Source organism: Drosophila miranda (genome assembly GCF_003369915.1).
Source record: "Drosophila miranda strain MSH22 chromosome Y unlocalized genomic scaffold, D.miranda_PacBio2.1 Contig_Y2_pilon, whole genome shotgun sequence".
NCBI classification, from domain to species: domain Eukaryota; kingdom Metazoa; phylum Arthropoda; class Insecta; order Diptera; family Drosophilidae; genus Drosophila; species Drosophila miranda.
In genome coordinates, this window is record NW_022881614.1 from 14,760,860 (window position 1) to 14,777,636 (window position 16,777).

The following is a 16,777-nucleotide window of genomic DNA, read 5'->3' on the forward strand; positions in this document are numbered from 1 at the left end:
TGCCTTCCGTCTCTTAGACGCTTCATGTCTTCAGTCGATTCTAGGGAGAAAATGCCTGTCGGTTAGACCCTGCCTGTCTTAACTAGAAGTATTAATACCCTCCCCCTATCCTGCTTGAGCGGTGCGAGTAAGAAGATGTTTACATTGGGTGTAGTACTTATCTAATCCCATAAGGGGATGTATACGTAGCTTACGGTTTCGTGGGTCGCGCCCCTTACGGGGTGAGGACGTGACGGTAGCGCGCTACCGCAAGTGGACCTTGCGAAGTCGGCAGGTCATTCGGGTCTCTCCAGCGTCGTCGGGTTCTCCTCGGGGTGGTCCAATCCGTGGAACGCCTTTAAGTCGGCTAAACTCGCTGTTTTCCTTCGTTTGCCTTGTTGACTCTGTAGTCGAACTACGTTGGGAGATAAGAATCGGGTTACCTTGTACGGCCCGTCGTACTTGGGGGCCAACTTTGCCGCGAAACCGTCGGCGGCTTTGGATAAGTGATGCTGCCGAAGGAGGACTAGGGCTCCTAGTTCGGGTCGCCACTCGCGCCGTCGGAGGTCGTATGTTCTCTTCTGCTCTTGGGATGCCCGTTGGGTCTTCTCCTGTACGACCTTGAACACTTCCTGCAGTCGTGTCGCCCTCTCGTGGCAGGCTCTGGTTCATTTCCTAATCCTGGGGTCACTTCGTCGTACAAGGCTCCTGGTAGCCTTGGTTCTCGTCCGAGTACCAAAAAGGCCGGGCTGAAGCTCGTGGTGTCCGACGTGCTGCTGTTTATGGCCAAGCTTAACTCGGGGAGGAGATCGTCCCAGGTCCGTTGGCCCCCGTCGACGTATTGTGCAATAATTGTCTTGATGGTCCGGTTTGCCCTCTCCGTCGGGTTTTGCTGAGGGGTATACGGCGCGGTGTGCTCGAGTTCCATTCCTGTTACCTCGCAAAATTTCCGGAAGGACCGACTAGTGAATTGTGTTCCGTTGTGGCACACAAACTTCCACGGGACCCCGAATCGGCAGAGTATCCTCTCTCGGAACGCCTTCTCCAAGTGGGCGGTTGTGGATTTCCGGAGTGGCACAAGTTCTACCCATTTGCTGAATGAGTCGAAGAACACGAGGAGCATCGTGTTGCCGTGCGTTGAGCGGGGTAGTGGGCCTACGAAGTCCGCGCAAATGATGTCGAACGGGCCCTTCGCCTGTCGCGTATACATGTGACCTGCGGGTTTGTTCTGGCTCACCTTAAATTTTTGGCAGCTTTCGCAATGTTTCACGTATCGTGCCACGTCTCTGTAGAGTCCTGGCCAGTAATATCGTTGGGTTACCCGAGTGGTAGTCTTCCGTATTCCTAGGTGTCCGGCGGTCGGGTGATCGTGGCATTCTTCTAACACTCGTCTACGATGGCCACTGGTGACGCATAACTTCCACTGGTGAGATTCTTCCTCGATTGGTCGGTGTCCAGGCTGCCGGTAGATCTGTCCGTTCTCGATTATAAATTCTCTGCATTCCTCAGGTCGTGACTGGATACGTTTGAGCAACCTTTGTATCCAGGGGCAGGTGGGCAGGTCTTCTAGGGTTCGCTGTATGGTGTCGATAGGTTGCCGGGAAAGAGCGTCTGCTACGATGTTTTGGCTTCCGCGTCGGTAAAGCACGTCAAAGCGATACTGTTGGAGTTCCAGAGCCCAACGGGCGATGCGACCGGTTGGATTATTGATCGAGTTTAACCACTTCGGTGATGACGTCGAAGTGATAGCCCTCCAGGTAGCATCGTAATTTCCTGATGGCCCAGACGATGGCTTAGCACTCCTTTTCCGTGGCTGAGTAGTTCTCTTCTGCTTTCAAGAGCCTTCGACTGGCGTAGGCTATGACCCTATCCTCTCCGCTGATCTGTTGCGTCAGGACCGCTCCTAGACCGTAGTCGCTTGCGTCAGTTTGTAGAGCGAACCTCTCCGCGAAATCCGGGCAGGCTAAGACGGGTGCTTGGGTTAACTTCTCCTTCAACTCCTCGAAAGCGGCCTGCTGTTCGTCACTCCAGATCCACCTTTTCTCCTTCTTCAGGAGGCTAGTCATTGGTTGTACAATCGTCGCGAAGTTCGGGACAAACCTCCGGTACCACGATGCCATTCCTAGGCAGCGTCGAAGCTCCTTTATTGAACTGGGTGGGGCCAACTTCCGGACGGCGACGATCTTATCTGGGTCGGTGTGTATACCCTCACTAATGACATGTCCCAGGTATACGATGCTTTTCTGGAAGAAGCTGCATTTCTTTTGGTTCAATCTTAGATTTGCTTCCCGTAGTCTCCGGAACACCTCTCGCAGATGGTCAACGTGTTCCTCCAACGCCGCTCCGATGACAATGATGTCATCAAGGTAAGCGAATGCGTTGGGTTCCATCTGTGGTCCGATGACGCTGTCCAAGGCTCGCTGGAACGTGGCCGATGCTGAGTGCAGTCCGAACGGCATCACCTTCCAATGGAAGAGTCCTCTGCCCGGAACGGTGAAGGCGGTACATTCTCGGCTCCCCTCGGCCATCGGGATCTGCCAATACCCGTTCTTGAGGTCCAAAGTCGAGATGTAACGTGCGTTACGGAGCCTCTCGATGATGTGGTTGATCCTGGGCAGTGGGTAGGCGTCGGGTATTGATTGCGCGTTGAGTTGTCGGTAGTCTACGCACATCCGCATCTCGCCGGTCTTCTTTCCCACCTGTACGATGGGAGCGCTGTGTGGGCTTTTTGAAGCTTCGATTCGCCCGTCTTGCAGCAACTCGTCGACCTGAGCATTGATGATTTTCTGCATGGCCGGACTTTTGGGGAAGTACCTCTGCTTTATCGGCTTGTCGTCCTTCAGAGTGATGGTATGCTCAGCTATGTGAGACACGCCCTCCAATCCCTCGAACTTAGCCAATTCTTGTTTCAAAAACTCGGCTACCCACGGCGGAAGGGGCGGTTCGGTGATGGGGGCTCTCGGTGGCGAGATTTCTTCGAGCAGGGCACCTGTTATGATGGCGAGGGTCCGTCGAGTCTGATCTTCGAAAAGGGTTGCGTTGTCGACCGGCCGCGGCATCGGCTAACGGGGCGAGTTGATAATTCGTTGGGGGGTGAGGTGCGAGTTGGTCTACCTTGACCCGCTCATGTCCTTCGGGGCCGTGGTCTACCAGGCGTAGCGGGTCGTAGTGTAGAGCGATGCTGGTTTCCCGTGGGGTCGTTCGCTCTGATTGAGCCGCACTGCTGGGCATTTCTGATTTGGCTCGCGTCGATCGTGTTATATTTTTAGCGCCGCCGGGACCGTCTCGGTCGGGGCTTAGATGCGTTGTCCTTGTATTGCTGCTGGGTCTGGCGTGGTCGAGGCTTCGATGCGTTGTCCTTGTATTGCTGCTGAGTCTGGCGTGGTCGAAACTTATAAACGTTGTCCTGATGTTACTGCTGGTTCTGGCGTGGTCGTGGCTTAGCTCCGTTGTCTTGGTAGGGATACTCTGGGTGGTTTTCGAGGCAGAGGGACTGGCCCTGGGTGTGTCCAGCGGTGTCGCAGTCGTCTCCGTCGAATCCTCGTTGCTCTGGGTGTTCTTCGAGGCGGACGGACTGGCCCTGGGTGTGTCCAGCGGTGTCGCAGTCGTCTCCGTCGAATCTTCGTTGCTTTGGGTGTTCTTCGAGGCGGACGGACTGGCCCTGGGTGTGTCCAGCGGTGTCGCAGTCGTCTCCGTCGAATCTTCGTTGATGGTTCTGGCGCGGTCGTATCGAATCGTGGGTTCGGTTCGGGTGGCGTTGCTGGGTCTGGCGTGTTCGAGATCCTGATGCGTTGTCGTGGGTCCATTGCCGGGTCTGGCGTGGTCGGGATTCTGGTGCGTTGTCACTGGTACGTTGATGGGTCTGGCGTGTTCGAGACTCCGGTGCGTTGTCATGGTTACGTTGCTGGGTCTGGCGTGGTCGAGATTCTGGTGCGTTGTCATGGTTACGTTGATGGGTCTGGCGTGGTTGGGATTCTGGTGCGTTGTCACTGGAACATTGCTGGGTCTGGCGTGGTCGGGATTCTGGCGCGTTGTCACTGGTACGTTGATGGGTCTGGCGTGTTCGAGACTCCGGTGCGTTGTCACTGGTACATTGCTGGGTCTGGCGTGGTCGGGATTTAGGTGCGTTGTCACTGGTACGTTGATGGGTCTGGCGTGTTCGAGACTCCGGTGCGTTGTCACTGGTACATTGCTGGGTCTGGCATGGTTGGGATTCTGGTGCGTCGGCTTCGTCCGGGGGGTCGCTGTTGGATTAGTCGAGCGGGTAGGGGCAGCGGGTAGAGTACCTAGGCTATCGCCGGACGGTACTCACGGGACCCTGTCGGCCTAAGAATTACTACGACGCGGAAAGGGGAACTTTGCTATGCGGAAATACCGGCAAGTATCGCCGAGAGTACCTAGGCTATCGCCGGACGGTACTCACGGGACCCTGTCGGCCTAAGAATTACTACGACGCGGAAAGGGGAACTTTGCTATGCGGGAATACCGACAAGTATCGCCGAGAGTACCTAGGCTATCGCCGGACGGTACTTACCGGACCCTGTCGGCCTAAGAATTACTACGAGGGTCAGGGATATCGACGAGCATCACCGAGAGTGCCTAGGCAATCGCCGGATAGCACTTACGGGACACTGTCGAACTAAGAATTACTACGGGGGTCAGGGATATCGACAGGCATCGCCGAGAGTGCCTAGGCAATCGCCGGATAGCACTTACGGGACACCGCCGAACTAAGAATTACTACGGGGGTCGGGGATATCGACAGGCATCGCCGAGAATGCCTAGGCAATCGCCGGATAGCACTTACGGGACGCTGTCGAACTAAGAATTAATACGGGGGGGGTCAGGGATATCGACAAGCATCGCCGAGGGTGCCTAGGCAATCGCCGGATAGCACTTTCGGGACGCTGTCGAACTAAGAATTACTACGAGGGTCGGGGGTACCGGCAAGCATCGCCGAGAGTGCCTAGGCAATCGCCTGATAGCACTTACGGGACACCGCCGAACTAAGAATTACTACGAGTACGAGAATACCGACGCGTATCGCCGAGAGCGCTTAGGCAATCGCCGGATAGCACTCACGGGACACTATCGGGCTAAACATTACTGCGAAAATCTTTATCATACAGGGCAGGTATCGCCGAGAGGGCTTAGGCAATCGCCGGACAGCCCCTTCGGGACCCAGGGAACTACGGGGATCAGGCGAGACACCAACAGGAGTCACCGGGGGCGCTTAGACGATCGTAGGATAGCGGCCTCGGGACCCTGCGGGGTCACAAACTACTGGAGGGAATCATGCGGAGGGAACAACGACAGGTATCACCGAGAACGCCTAGGCAATCGCCGGACAGCGGCCTCAGGACCCTGTCGGGCTACGAACTACTGAATGGAATCACACGGACTCGGGCAAGAGGCGGGAGGAAAGGCAGAGAAGATGAAGCCCCGGGCCTCCAGGTTCCCTAGTGTATCGATTGTTGGAGGTCGTGCTATGTTTCTGTTATATTCGTTACATTTCAATTTATTCTTTCTTGGTTCCCTACCTATCGCACCGCTCAGCAGCCCGTATACACGTCTAGAGGAACTCCCACGCTTGTACTCGTCGAAAGCCTCCTCTTCCCCGTGGGTGCAGCGTAGATGCAGGATCTCCTCTCCGTAAGTGTAGTATCAATGCAGGGTCTTCTTCCCGTAAGCGCAGCGTCGATGCCGGTCGACTTCAGAAAGGTAGAAGTTGCGATACGGCCACATGCTCTTATGAGCCCATGTTGGTCTAGGAACGGGTTCAAATTCAGGATAGAACTTGACCTTGGCACTGGCCGCTTCTCGCTTAGGCAGTGATACTATTGGGAGTATTCCCTGCGCTGAGTCTCTAGGATAAGAGTGCGCTCAGCTTCGGTAATGTCTTCGCTTGCAAGGTGGTCCTCTTGTCCGGTGACCAGCTTCCGGCAGCGTTTTGTGAAGCGAAGGACATAAGCACGGACTCGCAGGGCTCTCTCCAGATTGGAGAACCGATCGAGGAAGTCTTCGGATGGGCTCAGTGCAAAATGAACCTTCAGAGCACGTTGCTCGAGGGTTATCACGGGATCGTCCCCGCCTTGGGCTGACCTTTGATTCCGGGGCCCTTGCAACCACGCTGGTCCGTGCCACCAGAGTTGGTTCTCTACAAGCTCCTGTAAGGATACGCCCCTGCTGGCGAGGTCGGCGGGATTTTGTGCGGACGGAACGCGACCCCACTTCTCGACCCCGGTGGCTTGCGAAATTCTGGTCACTCGGTTGGCCACGAAGGTAGTCCAGTGGCAAGCAGTCTTTTTCAGCCAGGACAGGACTATAGCGGAATCTGTCCAGAAGTAACAGGTTGTAGGTGCGCTTGGCATATTTGGCAGGATAGCCGTCGCCATTTCGGACAGCAGCACGGCGCCGCACAGCTCTAACCGGGGGAGCGATACAGTCTTAACGGGTGCGACTCGTGTTTTCGCGGTGAGCAACTGCACCTTGACCCGGTGGTCAGTCTCGATGCGTACGTAGATCGCCGCACCGTACGCCTTTTCGGACGCATCGCAAAATCCGTGATGCTCGAAGCTTACAGATGGTTCGGAGCCAATCCACCTTGGAATGCGGATCTGGTCGAGAGCGGAGTAGCATCTCGGTCGGAAGATCTTCGTCCCATCCCACTTCTTGCAACCAGATCTCTTGCATGAAGATCTTTGACCGGACAATGAAAGGAGCCAACCAGCCCGCAGGGTCGAACAACCTTGCTATCTGGGAAAGCACCGCTCGCTTGGTGTAGGATGCCGTAGATGCCAGTTCTGGCGGAACGAAGAAGAAATCGTCTGCTGTCGCCTTCCAGCGAATTCCGAGAGTCTTGGCTGTGCTTTCTGCCTCGAGTTCAAGGAAGTCGGTGTGAAGGAGATGGTCATTCGGAATGGTAGTCAGGATATCCTTGTGGTTGGACGTCCATTTTCTCAGTGGAAACCCGGCAGAACTCAGGGCGGCCTGTAACTCGCGGATAGCTAGTTGAGCCTCAGTGGGAGAGTCTGCTCCCGCTAGGACGTCGTCGACATACATACAGGACCGAATGATATGACTGGCTCTCGGGAATCGGGACTGGACATCGTCTGCAAGCCGTTGCAACACCCGGATAGCGAGAAAGGGAGCACAATTGACTCCAAAGGTGACAGTTTGCAACTCATAGTCGCGTATCTCGCCCTCCTTGTTGGGAAACAATATTCGCTGGAAGGGGGTGTGCTTCGGATCTACCCAAATCTGCCGATACATCTTGGTGATGTCAGCATTGAAGACGTACCGGTAGTAGCGCCACTTCAGGATCTGAAGGGTTAAGTCGGACTGGAGAACAGGGCCGGGGTGCAGAAGGTCATTCAAGCTGATACCGTTAGTCGACGGGCTGGATGCGTTAAATACAACGCGGACTTTCGTGGTGGTGCTATCAGGCTTGAAGACAGCGTGGTGCGGCAGGGAGTAGGTTGAGGACCCATGAGTCGGAAGAACTTCTGTCACGTGTCCAAGCTCTAGGTATTCTTGGATCACGGTGTCGTACTGCTCTTGTAGGGGACTGTTTCTTTTCAAGCGATTTTCGTTTCTTAGGAACTGGGCCAGCGCGGTTGCCCTTGAATACCCCAGATCTGATCCGAGATGATCTGGGTCGCGAAACGGTAACGTGACGACGTATTTCCCGCTTGGCGTTCTTGACGTAGTTCGGAGGAAATTTCTTTCGCAGTACGAATCCGACTCGCTTTCTATTTTAGTAGGAATGTCCTTCACATCCCAAAACTTTGTGAGGAGTTTGTCTAACGGAGTCTCTAGCTCGGTGGAAATTTGCGTGGAGAAGGATGCGACCCTGCCTTGTACCGTGTTTGGCACTGGGCCTGTAAGAACCCATCCGAAAATGGTTTCCTATCCGAGGAGAGATCCACAGATGTTCGTCTGTGAGCCGCTCAAGAGGATGGATGGAAGGATGTCGGCACCAATCAGGACATCTATTTGTGAGCTTGCGTAAAATGTCGGGTCTGCCCATGGCAGGTTCGGCAAGTCTCGCAACGAGTGTTGCGGGATCGGATGGGAGGGAAGGCTGCCTGATAGTTCCGGCAGGACATAGGCTGTGGCATCCAAGTGTAAGCCCGGCTTAGTCGGGGAGCGGATGGAAAAATGGCAGAGCTTCTTGTACTGAGCGGATATGGTCTGATTGAGGCCCGAGACCTGTGCCTGGGCGAGTCGGAATGGCAACTTAATGATCTGGAGGAGACGTTCCGTAATGAACGTCGCCTCGGAGCCCGGGTCGATTAGTTTGTCCCCAAGTGGCAAATATTATTAATAGCCGTGCCCAGGAGTACCGCCCTCTTGCCGGAGGCGAAATAGTTCTGAACGCTAGGCTGAGCTTCGGCAGGAGTCGGAAGTGGTACGGAGTTGGGCACGGATTGGCTGGAAACTGGAGTGCCACGGTGCAGCAGCGGATGATGCCGGTCTCCACACGTGTTGCAGTTGTGGGCGCTTTGGCATTCACGAATCTGGTGACCTCTTGCGAAACAGTTTAAGCAAAGCATTTTTATACCCGATACTCAAAATGAGTATTGGGGTATATTAGATTTGTGGTAAAAGTGGATGTGTGTAACGTCCAGAAGGAATCGTTTCCGACCCCATAAAAAATATATATATGCTTGATCAGCATCAATAGCCGGAGTTGATTGAGCCATGTCTGTCTGTCCGTCTGTCCGTCCGTCCGTCTGTCCGTCTGTCCGTCCCCTTCAGCGCCTAGTGCTCAAAGACTATAAGAGCTAGAGCAACGATGTCTTGTATCCAGACTTCTGTGATATGTCACTGCTACAAAAATATTTCAAAACTTCGCCCCGCCCACTTCCGCCCCCACAAAGGACGAAAATCTGTGGCATCCACATTTTTAAAGATACTGTGGAGATAATGTTTTTTATCCCCAATCGGCCGTCTAATTATTTCGAATTAAACAAAACTCGGCGCAGAAATAAAATTACGATATGTTCTTTAATGCGTGACATCCAAATTGCAAGTGTGGCTTGCCTGCCCTTTACATTGCCGCTCCGATCGCTAAGCGCAGCTTCGCTCGGCTGACGTCGGTAGGCAGACGCAAAGCGGAGATAGCGAAGATCGAGCTGGCAGAGAGCGTTTAGCAGGGCAAGCAAGCGCAAAGCTTTAACAAAGAAATGAGTGACATAGACATAAGTAACAAACAAAATAAGCGGCTGAGGGCCAAGAATTAGGTGCTATTTGGCAAGCAGCTAATCGGCTGGGTTCTGCTCCGAACATTCACCCCACGTTGGAAGGCAAAGGCCTTCAACAGATCCATCCTGAAGGGGCAGAACCGCTATTTTTCCAACGGCCCTCTTGAAGATGCTTGCTTGGGCGCAGCTGCCGGCTACGCTGGGATGATCGTCGAACGCAGCAATCGGCGCTTCTTTACGAAGGCGGCTTGTCGTGATTACGTCTTGATCATCGGGAACCTCTGTAATTGTATAGAATGGCAGGAAATTTGGCAATGTAGAAATTGTTGAAAGTTGAATTTCATTTAGCGTGGATATGTAGGTTTTTAATATATGGAAAAGTTCGCGCTGCAGTTCCTGATTCTCCGATCGCAGTTTTTCCACTTGCACCTGGCACTCGAGCAGCTGCTTCCTGCATTGCTGCTCTAAGTTTTGGTACTCCAGCGTTGTGGGTCGAAAATCGTCAATAGAGATGCACGAGGAATTTTCAAAAGCGGCTAAAGCTGCACGCTTATTCTCCGAGCTATCAATGCGTCCTGATACTATCCAACCAAGTTTTGTCTCCTGCAATGTTGGCAATTGGGCTGATAGTCGAATCTGTCCGACGCACATTAAATCTAAGAACAAACCAGAACCTATCAACAGATCGATACGTTGGGGCTTGGAGAAATTAGGATCAGCTAGTTTTGATTATTCGGCATTGGCCAATCCTTTGCGTCTACGCCGAAGTTAGGCTGCATTTCCGTAATTGAGTTGGTGACAATTGCAGCGAAGGAAGCTCGATAGCTTGCGTCCTGGGATTGTACAACTATATGTACAGACTTGCTCAAAGGTAGAATGGAATCTCCGATTCCAGAGATGTGAACATAAGACGAGCGATGATCCAACTGCAACTGATCAGCAAGTCTAGATGTTACAAAGTTTGCCTGTGATGCAGAATCCAAAATGGCACGACGTGGGATAAGTGCTCCATAACGATCTGTTACATGGACGAGGGCAGTAGGTAGCAAAACGTTCTGGCTAGGCTGAGATTTCTGGATCGAGGGGGGAGGGCTAGAACACCCGCTTGCTAGAAGCACAGTCGCGGCCTCTTGCTGGATCGATTCCTCGGCCGGTGAAGAGGAAGATGAAGCACCAGTTCCCGATGGAATGTGGAGTAGCGTGTGATGTTTGGCCTGGCAATGCCTGCAAAGTCCTGACCTGCACCTCTGCAATTCATGGCCTTTGTTGAGGCAGTTCAAACACAAGCGGCTCTTCTTTGCTTCTTTGTATCGTTCAAACGCAGAGAGATTCAGGAATGCCTGACATCTAGATATGTAATGCTCGGAGGAATTGCAATGGTTACATATGGGGTTAGGATGGTCGTTACTGGAGGTGATAAGGGTGAAAGGTTTGTCTTCTCCCACCTGTTGACTAGGACTTGTTGCCATGGCTGATCCCAAATTCTCCAGCATCCGACATCTCGCTTCCAGAAATGAGGCCATGCTTGACCACCGAGGCAATCCTGACGTCGGCAAGTTCTCTTCCCATTTCTCCTTTGTTTTGTGGTCCAGTTTCGTGCCTATGATGAAGATCAGCAACCCATCGGATATCTCCTGCGGGGTCGCCAAGGTCTGAAGTGCACGCAAGTGCGAATTGATTTTGTCGCTGAGCGCGCGCAAGCCGATAGCCGAGCCCTTCTCCACCCCTTGCAGCCCGAAAATAGCCTTGACGTGTGCCTGAAAATGTAACAGTTTATTATCGAATCGCAACATTAGTAAATTCAACGCCGTGTCGTAATTCTCCTCAGAAAGTTCCAAGGAACGAATCGTATCCAGCGCAGCACCATCTAGACATCCACGAAGATATTGGAATTTTTCGATGATTGGTATACGATGGTCTTTGTGCACCATTGTCGAGAACATCGAGTGGAATTCTGGCCAATCCATGTAGTTCCCACCGAATCGCGGAAGCTGCAACTCGGGTATTCGAGAACGGCCTATACTATTATAGGCGAACAACGACGAATTCCCCTCGAGAGTATGCCGAGCCGTTGAATTGGCAACATTTACCGTGCGAGCAGCCATCAACTCCCGCGACAGCCTGGACCTAACCTTGACATAAACATTCGAAAAGTCCAGCCGGGCATCATGGGCTAACTGCAGGAAATCCAGTCTTTCAAGGCTCGTTTGAGCGGCATCGAAATCCGCATTCATTCGCTCGATTTGCTCTAAGCGAGCTTGAAGTTCTGCCTCATCTAACTCGGCAAGCTCTTCCTTGGTAAGAAAGCGATCCATGGCCTTTAGTTGGCGCGCCCTGGACTCGGCCTTGTGCTTGTAGAAATCTACATCACTCGGCATTGCTGCGTTCGCGACATTGGTAGGCTCAGGTGCTGCCATGTTGAGGTTTTAAAAGAGTCACTCAGCACGACCGAAAAAGACACCCTGTATACGTATAAACGTGGGAACCGGAAGCAAAGGGATTACAGCTAATGCCTTTAGCTGTGCGGCTGTGCGAGCTGTCCGATTCCGCTTTGTACTCCGCTTGTGTGTATTAGTGAGTTCGCTGCACTGCCTACCGCACTGCACTGACCGAATTGTCGCGACAGAGAAATTAATAGCCAGCAATGCGTGTATGTAGGTGTATGTAAGTGTGTTTTAGCACCGAATTGTGCTTAACCGCCGAAAATTTGCTAGGGCTAACGAATGTCGATCGCGAATGATTATTAATTGACACTGCAACTCAGAGATCACGTCGGGGTCACCAAATTTTATGTGGAGATAATGTTTTTTATCCCCAATCGGCCGACTAATTATTTCGAATTAAACAAAACTCGGCGCAGAAATAAAATTACGATATGTTCTTTAATGCGTGACATCCAAATTGCAAGTGTGGCTTGCCTGCCCTTTACATTGCCGCTCCGATCGCTAAGCGCAGCTTCGCTCGGCTGACGTCGGTAGGCAGACGCAAAGCGGAGATAGCGAAGAGCGAGCTGGCAGAGAGCGTTTAGCAGGGCAAGCAAGCGCAAAGCTTTAACAAACAAATGAGTGACATAGACATAAGTAACAAACAAAATAAGCGGCTGAGGGCCAAGAATTAGGTGCTATTTGGCAAGCAGCTAATCGGCTGGGTTCTGCTCCGAACAGATACGATAAAACCAAAACCGCGGAATCGTAGAGGATGACTATATTTTTTAGAATGTAAGATCTCAACCAGATCGTATAATTATTATAGCCAGAAGCAAGAAAACAATTTCATTCTTTCTCGCTCTCTCTCTCTCTAACACACAGGTTTCATGATCGGTTTTGCCAATTGCAAAATATGAGTTCAAGGATCTCAGAACCTATAAGAGCCAGAGCAACCAAATTTGGTATCCACACTCCTGTGATATCGGACCTTGACCGTTTCGTGTCCAAATTTCGCCACACCCCCTTCCGCCCCCGCAAAGGACGAAAATCTGGGGCATCCACAAATCTCAGAGACTATTAACGCTAGAGTAACCATAGTTGGTATCCGCACTTCTGTTAGATCTCACTATAAAACGTATATCTCAGAATTTCGCCCCACCCCTTCCGCCCCCACAAAGAACGAAATTCTGTTGCATCCACAATATTGCACATTCGAGAAAACTAAAAAAGCAGAATCATAGATAACGACCATATCTATCAGATTGCTGAATCTGGACCAGATCAGATAATTTTTATAGCCAAAAGGAACAAATCAATTTGCACTGGCTACGCAGCGCCCGACGTCACGCTCAGACTGATTTTCTGTCTCTCTCGCACGCACTCTTTGTCGTGTCGTTTAATATTAGCAGCGGCTGCCGGACGGACAGACAGACAGGGCTCAATCGACTCGGCTATTGATGCTGATCAAGAATATATATACTTTATGGGGTCGGAAACGATTCCTTCTGGACGTTACACACATCCGCATTTACCACAAATCTAATACACCCCAATACTCATTTTGAGTATCGGGTATAAAAAAAAAAAAAAAATGTATATAACAAAAAAACAAACTTTTTATTTCCTTTCATAGGAATTGTTATACTAACAAAAAAATAAGGAGATCCTTTCATAGGAATTCTTATACTAACATAAAAATAAGGAGATCCTTTCATAGGAATTCTTATACTAACTTAAAAATAAGGAGATCCTTTCATAGGAATTCTTATACTAACATAAAAATAAGGAGATCCTTTCATAGGAATTCTTATACTAACTTAAAAAAAAGGAGATCCTTTCATAGGAATTCTTATACTTTTCGTTTTCTTCATTTTAGCGCTATAAGAGAAAAAAATGTTAATCAAGCAAACAAGCAATCAAGTACAAATTAGGTTGAACTCACTTCCGATTTACATGTTGTTATGCAAAAAATTAAATTTTCAACGGTTGTTGACTTTAAAAGGGAGCGCCTTTTACGTATGGTTTCGCCTGCACTTGAAAATATGCGCTCGCATGGCACTGAGGTGGCGACTAAGCAGAGGCGTTTCAGCATATAGTTATAAAGTAGCGGGTATTGCGCATTCCGCTGATTCCACCATACCAATGGATCATCTTTTCGGCTGATGTACTCCTCAGCCAGGTACTTATCCATTTCTCTTATGGATGCTGCCGTATTGTTGGTGGGTTGGCTTACTTGCTGAAAAGTGGTATCAAATTCAGCCCATATTGTGTCCTCTTCTTGTTTTTTGTTGCTTATAGCTTCTTGTGGAGGTTCAGTGAGTGACCGTATCGTTTGAGCCAATTTTTTGTTGATATCCGCTACTGACTTTTTAAAGGCCTCCGCAGATTTAAATGCGCGTCCTTTGAACCTGGGATCCAGAACAGTGCTCTCCGCATACAAAATATTAGCCTCGAAATCGTTAAACCTGCCGTCCATCTCGTTTATGATTTCATTGATTACTTCGGCAACTAGGTTATTTTTAAATGTTGGATATATTTGAGCCATTTTTCTTTGAAGTAATCCAGTCAAAGCAATTATTTTTGACAATGTTAGGTTTTTTTCAGCTGAGATCTCTTCTGTAACTTCATAAAATGGCTTTAATACGGGAAGCACTCCATCAATGACATCCCAGTCTTCTAGTGACAAAATTAAATCTGTCCTTGTTGACAGAGCTGCCACGACTGCCTCCTTCAGGATAGACAGCCGTTCAAACATTTTGTACGTTGAGTTCCAACGTGTTGGCACATCCTGTGTTAGTTTGAGGTCAGCCAACTTAAGCAGCGCTTGCATATCTTTAAGCTTTTTTAAGCCTGATGAGCTGCGATGAAAATATTCGCTTATAGCTTTAGCTTTTCTGCGCACACTGCTTATTTTATCTAGAGCTTTTTGGACAATTAGATTTAGGGTATGAGCAAAACACCGTATATGACTCCAATTGCCGGTTCTAATAGCAAGAGCAATGTTGTGTGCATTATCGGATGCTATTGCTGCGACTTTGTTTTTGAGATCCCATTCAGTCACAATTTTTTCCAAAAAGCTGCACAGATTCGCAGCAGTGTGCGACGCTTCAAAGGCCTGACAAGCAATTGTATAGGTCAGCATCGTTGATTCCTCATCGATAAAATGTACTGTGACAGCCAGATAACTTTCGTTGGTTATAGATGTCCAACCGTCTGTAGTTAAGCACACCGCTGTGGCCGCACGTAGTTCTTCTATTATCGTCCCAGTGTACTCGTCACGAATTTTGGGAATCAAGGAGCTGGTTAATGTTTTCCTCGTCGGAAGCTTATAGTTTGGGGTGTGCGACACATCGTGAATAAATTTTTTAAATTCTGGTGCTTCGACCAAGCGCAAGGCGTGATGACCCTTGGCGATCATCCGTACAAGTTGCAGATCAATATGCTGCGCTTTGCTCGCTGGTACAGGCCTTTCAGCAAAGCTTGTTATTTTTGGTTGCGCACTTTGCACAAAAATCGGGCCATCGGTGTTTTGCCGGATAACGGGCTCCATAGACGCCGGGTGCTTGCTCTTTAAATGGCGGCTTAAGTTGCTTTGAGATTTGCAACTCAAAATAGATTTGCAATACTTGCACTTGGCTTCCTGGCGTCCAACTTCCTCGAAATGGTTCCAAATCTCACTATACTTCCGAAAAAGCGACATAGTGAATTTTTCAAAATTGTAAACAGCTTTGCCCGTAATATAAAAAGTGTGAAGTAAACGCAAATATGAGCAAAGCTGCCAGATCGCAAAATGCCCTTTGAGGAGCAAAATTGCGCAAAAAGTGAGTAGAGAACAAGTGAGTAAAAATGAACCAGTGAGTAAAAATGAACAAGTGAATAACAAAGAACAAGTGAACAAAAAAGAACAAGTGAACAACAAAGAACAAGTGAACAAAAAAGAACAAGTGAACAGAAAAGAACAAGTGAACAAAAAACAACAAAGAACAAGTGAACAAAAAGAACAACTTGGAAGGAACATGTTCAGTTGCTCACTTAAGTGAACAACTCTTTTTTGTTCACTCACTCATGAGCAACACAACACTATTATGTATATATGTATGTAGATTGTAGATGCGCGTATGTGCACGACGGCAGCTTGTAGCTGGGTGGGAAACGTAACTAAACTAGGCCTTACGATCTATGCTCCATGATGGCTTGAGCGCCGGGTGGATCGTGGGTCGTAAAGTCTCCCGAGCGCCCCTCCGAGCGCGCGAGAACGAGTTGAGACCGGAGCGCACGAAGTTGGCACAGTGCGCGGCAATCATCTGCTGCTGGCCTGAACACGCAGAATTTTACTTACTGCCCGCAAAGCAATCGTACGACACGATGCTGCCGTACACGTATACCATTTTTATACCCGATACTCAAAATGAGTATTGGGGTATATTAGATTTGTGGTAAAAGTGGATGTGTGTAACGTCCAAAAGGAATCGTTTCCGACCCCATAAAGTATATACATATATTCTTGATCAGCATCAATAGCCGAGTCGATTGAGCCTGTCTGTCCGTCCGTCCGTCTGTCCGTCCCCTTCAGCGCCTAGTCTCAAAGACTATAAGAGCAAGAGCAACGATGTTTTGGATCCAGACTTCTGTGATATGTCACTGCTACAAAAATATTTCAAAACTTTGCCCCGCCCACTTCCGCCCCCACATAGCGCGAAAATCTGTGGCATCCACAATTTCGACGATACGAGAAAACTAAAAACGCAGAATCGTAGAAGATGACTATATCTTCTAGAGTGCAAAATCTGAACCAGATCGTATAATTATTATAGCCAGAATCAAGAAAACAATTTCATTTTTTCTCGCCCTGTCTCTCTCTAACACACACGTAGCATAGCCGGCTTTGCTTAGAGTAAAACATTAGCGCCTAGATCTCAGAGACTATAAAAGCTAGAGCAACCAAATTTGGTATCCACACTCCTAATATATTGGACCGAGACGAGTTTGTTTCAAAATTTCGTCACACCCCCTTCCGCCCACGCAAAGGATGAAAATCTGTTGCATCCACAATATTGAGGATACGAGAAAACTAAAAACGCAGAATCATAGATAATGATCATATATATCAGATTGCTGAATCTGGATCAGATCAGATCATTTTTATAGCCAAAAGGAACAAATCAA

The 16,777-nt window shown here is 49.7% G+C and overlaps 1 protein-coding gene across 1 annotated transcript; it reads right to left on the minus strand.

Moving 5' to 3' along the window:
* Window positions 1-13,410: 13,410 nt before the first annotated feature.
* Window positions 13,411-15,516, minus strand: LOC117194071 (zinc finger BED domain-containing protein 1-like). The gene is made up of 2 exons (XM_033398712.1): window positions 13,554-15,516; window positions 13,411-13,489 (listed from the first exon to the last, which is right to left on the minus strand). Exons 1-2 carry the CDS (start codon window positions 15,309-15,311, stop codon window positions 13,484-13,486), a joined length of 1,764 nt encoding a protein of 587 aa, XP_033254603.1. The 5' UTR covers window positions 15,312-15,516; the 3' UTR covers window positions 13,411-13,483.
* Window positions 15,517-16,777: the final 1,261 nt, after the last annotated feature.

Coding starts and splice junctions, on each gene's coding strand:
- LOC117194071 (XM_033398712.1), bottom strand. CDS start 15,311: ATGTCGCTTTTTCGGAAGTATAGTGAGATTTGGAACCATTTCGAGGAA.